At 42.5% G+C, this 8,526-nt stretch overlaps 1 protein-coding gene across 1 annotated transcript; it reads left to right on the top strand.

Annotated features, from left to right (window-relative positions):
• Window positions 1–2,424: 2,424 nt before the first annotated feature.
• Window positions 2,425–5,208, top strand: LOC147883716 (uncharacterized). Its single transcript, XM_087399129.1, has one exon. The coding sequence runs from the start codon at window positions 2,981–2,983 to the stop codon at window positions 4,157–4,159; it is 1,179 nt and encodes a 392-aa protein (XP_087255255.1). The 5' UTR covers window positions 2,425–2,980; the 3' UTR covers window positions 4,160–5,208.
• The last annotated feature ends 3,318 nt before the right edge of the window (window positions 5,209–8,526 follow it).

Raw genomic sequence — 8,526 nt, 5'->3', positions numbered from 1 at the left:
AATCTGGTTAGGACTATGATGAAATTTGTGATAAGACTTGTGGCAAATGATGCTAGGAATAGCCAAGAGGCTTTACAAGCTTGAAATGATGTGCACAATGCCGGTATTCCAAACTCACAAGCATCAGTGAGTTATAAGCAAGCCACACTCCAAATACAATCCCACATTTTGCACAAATATTGTGATTTTTTCAAAACTTTGTGCATTAGTTTTGATAATGCTCAAAATTATCAGTCTTGGCAAAGGACTTTTTCAAAATACCCACATGATGAAGTGTAATGCATAACATACAATTTCATCAGTACGATAAAAATGGCATGATCAATGCTCCAAGTGCTGCCATATTTGATGTTTTAAGGTGCCTATATGAGGTGAATGACTCACTAGAACTTTAGAGCAAAAGTTTGCACATTGGTGCCTGCCTAGGAGACAGAAGGGGCATAGGTTGACATGGCCGCCTCAGGGGTGACGCCTCAGGGGTGAATATAAAAGGATCCTTGAAAAGGGGGGCGCCCATGAGTGCGGGCAGCCAAGACCCCTCACCCAACCCCTGCCTATCTCTGACAACGGTTCTATGTGACTGAGCCTATTGATCAGATAACGTTTCCACCTATCAGTTCTTATAATTTTTCTTTTGGCCATTTGCTCTGTTTGTAAGGGCTGTGCAAACACACACCGTCCAGCATAAGGCAGTGTGTGTACTCACCCTCAAGCTATACTAATTGTAAGGGCTTTGTAAGGGGTGGGAAAAACACACCACCCATCGTAAGACGGTGTGTACCCGCCCTCAAGCTATACTAATTGCTTTGTCACAATTGGCTTGTGAATGTATGGCATCTATCAGCTAGGTCCGACCTTTAGCTTCTACATGGCTGGGTGTACACACTCTATGAACCTTCGAGAAAACATGATTTTCAAAGTTAACAACCTAATGAAGAGAACCGTCACTTGCAAAGTCACTTAGAAAGTAATTGCAACCAAACAAGAAACAACAAAAGACTTCCAATCTCACGTTTAAAGTGTGCTGCCTAGGTTATATACAAGTAACATCTCCACTCTCTCCTCTCTTGTCAAGGTCGCTAGTAGTCCACCACCCACCAAACCAGCTAAAACTAACCCATGGTTGTTTTCGAGACCTAGATAATCTACCCATGACATCATCCATACTTGTAGCATCCCTTGACTGGCAAGAGGTCGATCCGGGAGGATCCTGGCTACCGATAGTCACCTCCAAGCTTGCCTTGGGCCTTTCCTTCCAATCTTCTTGAGAATACCACTATACACTCCATGCATACCTTCCGATTTGTCTCTTATGTGTCTCCCACACTAGTAAGTCCTCCCTTGCTTATTTGGAGTATATAATATAATGAACTTGGCGCTTGCTTAAGACCATAGAGACTCTTCTTTAGCTTGCAAACTAAATGCTCTTTGCCCTTTTCTTCAAAGCCTTCCGGCTGCACCATTATGAAGGATTTGGGACTTGCAGGTCATATTCTTGGTATGCGCATCACGCGTGATCGGAGTAGGAAACTCCTTTGGCTTTCACAAAAAGAGTATGTTACAAAAGTATTGCAGGGTTTCAATATGGAGGGGGGGAAGGCAGTGAGTACTCCATTGCCTCCATATGTGAAACTGAGTCATACAGATAGTCCCAAATCAGAAGAGGAGAGGGCCATGATGGCCAAGGTTCCTTATGCATCAGCGGTTGGGAGTCTTATGTATGCTATGATAGCTACTAGACCAGACATTGCATTTGCAGTGGGAGTTGTTAGCCGGTATATGGCTAATCCAGGAAAGAGGCATTGGGAGGCAGTTAAGTGCATCATGAGGTACATGAAGGGTACCAAGGAGATGTGCATTTGCTTTGGTAAAGGAGACATGCGTGTACTTGGGTACACAGATTCAGACTATGCAGGCCATGTGGATAGTAGGAGATCCACTTCTGGTTATGTGTTCACCTTTGCAGGTGGTGCAGTGTCATGGATGTCTCGCACACAGAAGTGCGTTGCTTTGTCTACCACAGAGGCTGAGTATGTTGCAGCCACAGAGGGTTGCAAGGAGGCTATATGGCTTGATCGGCTAGTGGTAGGTTTGGGGATTCATACAGGTGTACCGACGGTCTATCATAGAGATTGGTCAACTACCCTATTTTTTACAAGATTCTAAGGTTGCTACGTACATGGCCATATAACCTTGTGTCCCATTTGTTTTCCCTCTTTGCTTGAGAGTGTTTTTCATCCATATAATCCCAAACCAATGGTGAAGATCCTCACAAAGTTTAGAGCTACTCCTATATAACTTGAGGTCATTTTTCACACAACTATCCAGGATTAGCAAGCATAAGCATATGACACAAATGCCCTTACACTACACTTACAGCATGGAAACTTGAAAGGCTTATTTTATCTGTGGCTGTCCATCTTACCAGGGTGGTACTACATTGACTAACTTTTCACAAGTCATATTTCTATGGTCTCAAGTAGGCATTGAGATCTTTTTCTCTCTCTCTCTCTCTCTCTCTCAACTTTGGACAAAGCTGAAGACAGAGCATGCAAGGGATGGCCAGGAGACAAAGGATATGATGGGGGGCAGATGGACCCTTGAACAAATGGAGTGAACTCTGTAAGGGTTGTCTGTTCGGCTGTCCGGCTGTCCGGCTGTACTGTGTTTTCTTGGTCTGTTTTTTTATACGACTTCTTTTAGAATAGGGGCGATCGGCTGATCAGGTCATGGCAAAGGAGACGATGAGAAAGAAGAAGCTCAAGCAGAATCTATGCTGGATTGCGAAAGGTCCCATGCGAAAATGGAGGAAACATTCTATAGGTAAAGCGAGTTTCTGACAGGGTTGTGATCAGGAAAAAGATCCATGTGAGATGATGAGAAAGGAGACCGAGCAACTCAAGGGGATGCTGCATGACCAATGAAATCCGTTAGTGAAGTGATCTGATTTGTTTAATGCGCATTACGGTAGGGGTTTCGGATGGGAGAGGAGATGATGAGGAAGGAGACCAAGCAGCTCATGGCGAAAGAGATTGGAGGAGAGGCTTATGAAGCAAATGCCTCGGCGATGGTGGGGATGAAGGCCTCCTTGAAGCTCAGAAATGGAGATGGGCAGCATCAGAGACCTCTCCTCAAGGCGAAGCTCCCCCTTCGCCTTTTTGGTTTGCCCCTGCGCACTGGCATCTCTTTTGGGCAGAGGCAGGAGCTTGCCTTTCGCGTTGGCACTTCCCAATCCCTCGAATTCGGGTATCGCTTCAACTCGCCTGATCAACCCTTCAACCTCATCATCAAATCAGATTTCGGTCCCTGGTTTTCCTCACCCTCAGCTGCCCTGGCTATGGCCGCAGAATTCAACCTTTCTACCCCAGCTAGCCCCAGCTTCCGCCTTTCTGTAAAGACCAACGCAGGTGATTTCAGCTTCCGTCGAGACCTCCATTCGTCACCCCATGCCAATTTACAGCAAAGCATACCGAGAGAAGAGAATCCTATTGCAATGGAGAGAAATGTCACCGGGTCAGACGCAGGGTTCACAAACATATTCGCAGGCTCTAATACTCAGCAAGACGATCAGGAGGAAGACAGGTTATCTGCATACACGAGGGACCTCTTCGGGCAAGGCGCAAGGAACCGCACGATCGATGGGGATTGGGAACATCTGGACGATACAATGAGTAGCAGTAGAAGTTCAAGCAGTGTTTCCCAGCAAGTCAGAGATGGACAGGAGACACACTTACAGGATCGAATTATTTCCAATGCATCACAGAGCTGGGGAATTCGTGGTCTTTTGGCAGGCAGCCATTTGTGTGCTCGCAGTCGTCTCTCGATCTCAACACAAGCACAATTTAAAGTCAGGTGGCGTATGCAGGTACCCGTCACCTCCTCCAACACCTTCCCTCTGTTACCTCTTCTGATGGTGGACAAGATCAGTGTGGAGATTCTTGGTCCACCCTTGATTGTTCAAGGCATTTCTTGGCTGCCTTCCTTTTGGAAGCTTCTGGGAAATGGCACCAAAGGAATGGAGAACACGCAGACAGAGGCTCAAACAAACGGCACGGGCTCAAACGTTGGGCAGAACCGAAGCATTGATCATCCAGTACAAGGAGGTGAAGTGAAGCACACTCCTTTGTGGTATCTCAACCGCAAAAGCTTTCTGGACTAGAAGCCGACAAAGTCTGTCCTAAGTGTTAACAACTTCAACTCTGGAAGTCAAAGAGTTCTGCTGATCTTTGGCCTACGGAGAGAAAATGAGGTACAAAGAAAGAATTTGATGTTTTAAGTATGCCAGGGGAGCTTTAACGTGCACTTTTAGTATTATTGATTTGCTTAGTGTATTGTTACATGAACAAATGGGGGAGAGATCATTTGATGAATGGCCGCCTCCCTGCATCTTTGAGCATTGTCAGGAATGCACAAAATAATTCTGTGGGTGGATGATCTACTGTGGATTATATGCTGTCTTGATGGTTATATTTGGGATGATGTACGCAGAAGAAGTAATTTTCACACAGTTTCAAAATGGGTCCATCACAAGCAGAGATGTTCCAAGTATGCCAGGGAAGCTTTGAATTGCACTTTCAGTGGTTCAAGGAAATCTTGACCTTTACTGGGATTTGCCTAGTGTATTTGTTCCATAAATAAATGGGGTTGAGATCATTTGATGAGGGCCTGTCTCCCTCCATTATATAAAATTATATCAGAAGTGTAACTGCACAAAGTTTGTATGGAAGACTTTACGGCTTTCTGTGGGTAGATGGCCTGCTGTGGATTATATTCTCTATCAAGCATGATCTGGGATGATTTACATAACTCTGCAGTACGACTTTTCATAAATTTTAAAATGGGATGAACGTTGAAAGGCGATCAGTCACTCTCAAGAACGTGTCTTCCAGAAGGTTTTCTCAGGGCCTCATAGATTGATGGTAGCCATAGGGAGTTAGTATGGTTTATGCACATCTATTTTGAGGTGGAAAGCAAGTGAATCCACCCGAGGAATGCCATCGGTCTAGACCAGTGTAAATGGTCATTTATCCTGGGGCTCGCCTGTCTGCGGATACTTGGGATATCGCTGCAGTAAAATAGAATCATCGTGAAGGGGAAGAAGAGCTTTAATGTGGGGGCAAACGAACAGTGAGTCTTGAATCTATATTGTTGATTCAGCTGTAGCAACAGGGTTGCCTTGTATGTTTCCACTTATCATGGATATTTGCAGTATTCCTTTGCTTTGTAACATCTTCTCTAAAAGAAATGGCTTCAGTTGACAAAAAAAAAGTTTTGAAGACTCACATACTTTCATAAAAATGCTAGATACAAATTAAAAGCGACATCTTTACACAAATAATGTCTGGAACAGGCTACGGCTTTGATTCGGTGGTAACAATGTACAACAAGTTTATTTTTGAGGTTGAATATGTTGAAAAGAAAATGTGTTTTGATCCACAATTGTGTAGCTTCGTAAAGGTTGAGACGGTCTAAGCTTATACAACTTTGTTGAGGTATTATCACAAAATTGAACACGTTTTGATAATGGAGGTTGAACATGTCTTTGCCTATCTGTTAAAAGAGGGGAGGCTTGACATAGTTGAAATTGGTAATTCCTTCCAACGCATGCATCCTAGTGTGAGAAACAGTCGAAAGAGCTACGGTTGCTGGCCACCAACCCCACACCCAAGATTGAAACAAGCTCAAACAAGTACAAAAATTCTCTCTTGGTGTATTGAATATGAAACCATGTATTACTACGTTTTTTTTAAAATAGCAATCACAATGAAATTAGATCTAAATGAAAATACCTTGACAAAGGAGCTATAGTGCCAAAGAGTTCTTACTGGTGCATAGGAATCCACAATTAGCGACACTTACTTCATACACCCTTTTACAAAGTCACGAACTTTGCAAGCATGGACAATAAAAATATTCTTTTCTTGAATGGACACACTGACCCTTTATGCCAACACTACTGACATGGCCTTGCTAGTCACTTCATGCATGCATTTATTTATGTTTTAAGTGTGTTGGAAATGCAACAGGCTCTTTACGACTTTGATCCAAAATGTTGGCATGTAATTGCTCCTTGTTTGATGTTACATTGGTAATCACAAAATATGCTTGAAGGGATGCAATAGTAAGATCTCTATCCCAAGTCACACATGCACACATACCCGTGCACTCACACACTATTCTTGAAGTTGAAGGGAGGCAACAAGAAGACCTCTATCCAAGTGACACAATAGTGTAAGCAAGCTCATCTCTCTCAGCAACAATGTTGTAATGATGGGTAATAACATCACTCCAGCAATAGACAAAAGTAAAGACTCAAGCAAGAAAATGGGCTTCCAGAATATTATGAGTCCTAGGACACTCTACCAAAGGTAAACAAGAAATGGAAAAGAAGGGCCTTCCATCCCCGTCAAGTGGGCTTCGTTTCATAGCATTAGCAATTCCTAGTGTCACATTTGACCCACACGCATGGATGTTTGTACCAAGCAATGCACTTACACCTAACTTTTACTTTGCATTATGCTGTATCTTTGCACTTATATTATTAAAGAAAAGAGTCTTAGATCTAAGGTTACTAGTTATCAAAAGTCATGAGCTAGAGTAGTGAAAGATGAAAAGGAAGAATTAGGGAAACACACAATAAAGATGCAAGGAGTAGGTCGAAACATCGGGGGTGACTGCGTTCGAGCAAGCCTAGAGTTCGAGCAATGCTCATGTGGAACTTTATCTAAAGCTATAGTAGCAATCAATTTTAACTTATTGATCACCTTATGACCATGATGCTTACTAATTATGGATCACCTTAATATGACCATACACCTCTAGGATGGAGGGAGGAAACCAAGGATACCGTGGCCTCTTGGGAGGCTCCTCCTAATATTTTTTGCCTTGAAAATGGCAATGGCACAAGAAAATTTTGTCAGATTTTGTCTTGCACATACCCTGAGCCCTTTCTTCCACTCCTCCTTCCTTGACTCTTGAAAAAGCATTGCCAAACACTACTTTTGAAATTGTTGTTTGTATGTAAGACAACCGATTACTCACAATATCATGGGTAGGACAACCCCGTAAAAGTAAGCAGTGCATGCTACTTTTGAACATAAACCATTATACTAGAATGTCAAATTTTACAAAAGTCCTCGCTTGAACCACCGCCTCGCTCAAACGCAGTTCCTCGAATTATGGTAATCCTTAGATGCAAGAATACCTTGTGTAAACACAATAGCAGTTGACACAAATAAAAGGAAATCAAAAGAGGACATGACCCACTTGAAAGATCAAGTAATGAGAATTGAGAGAAAGGCATCATGGGTTACGAGTGTATATGATTGCAACAATACAATCAATTTCAAATCCTTAGCTCCTTTAACTACGACAAAGGATGTGAAGGTAGCCATGTATGAGGATATAAAACGGCAAAAGAGAGCCAAGAATGTATTGATCCAATGTATGCTATGGAGTGAGAGGGAAACCCTCACCTTTATCCATGTTATAGTGCAGTATTTCCTTATCTTCCTCTTCTTGATAGCTAACATTGTTGCATGTGAAGCACATCGACTTGGAAAGAAATATGATCTGATGAGAAAGAGAGCTACAACATGCGCCATGTTGAATGCTCTATTATTTGAGATTCCAATTGGGCATACTAGAGGGTGTCTCATTCTATGTGGGTTAAGATCTTACTTTGTAACAACAAGAGAAATGACAAATATTATGAACCACACAAGAAGTGGTGGGAAGATTACCAAAGATGAAGTGTGGTTTATGGGATCACAGTACAAGGCCACATGCTTGAGATTATCTTTTGGAAAACCATAAAGGATATCCTAGACACAAAGGTGCAAGATCAAATGCCAAGAATGATTTCATGCCATATACTAAATGTACACATATTCAATTTGGCAACCCCACAAGGGTAACATGGATAGGATTGTGATGGTATGTATAGTTAAATGACCATTACATAATGGCATATATTTAATGTAGAAGGATATGACACATATTCAATTTGGCAACCCCAAAAGGGTAACATGGATAGGGGTAGGATGGTGTGTAAGGTTAAACAACCAATACATAATGGCAAAAATGTTGTCAAATATGATGCTCACAAGTAGATTATACACAAAGAGGCTAGAGAGCTATATATAGCCAATATCATGAGTCTAACTACTACTATAACACTATTAAAGGCTTTTGACAGCCAAGGCCCTTCACCAGCCTGCCATTGTCACATAGCGCCATCTATTTGGAGACAAGAATTAGGTACACAATGTTGATAGGGGAATATGATTTAGTCCCCACTTAGCCTTGCCCCTCACCAACTTGCTCTTTGGTTGCTGCTCAGTTCGCTCACTTGTGGGGTTAAAGGTCACTGTGCCTTTACCCCGGTTATGTACAATACTCAAACACATATATAAATGAATGAAAAAGAAGATTAGGGTGGTTCTGCACCCACTAAAACTTGTGTGGCTCTCTGTCTCTCTCTCTCCTTCTTCCGTTCTTGCTTCCGTTGAGAGCACTCTCAACTGG

Source organism: Dipteris shenzhenensis, chromosome 27, assembly GCF_047967505.1.
Source record: "Dipteris shenzhenensis isolate YYH24624 ecotype China chromosome 27, Dip_SZ_1.0, whole genome shotgun sequence".
Classification (NCBI taxonomy): Eukaryota; Viridiplantae; Streptophyta; class Polypodiopsida; order Gleicheniales; family Dipteridaceae; genus Dipteris; species Dipteris shenzhenensis.
The sequence above is the reverse complement of the archived record's forward strand: the minus strand, read 5'-3'. Positions and strand labels throughout refer to the sequence as shown.

Bases quoted from the DNA above. Each gene is read 5' to 3' on its own strand.
- LOC147883716 (XM_087399129.1), top strand. From the start codon at position 2,981: ATGGGAGAGGAGATGATGAGGAAGGAGACCAAGCAGCTCATGGCGAAA.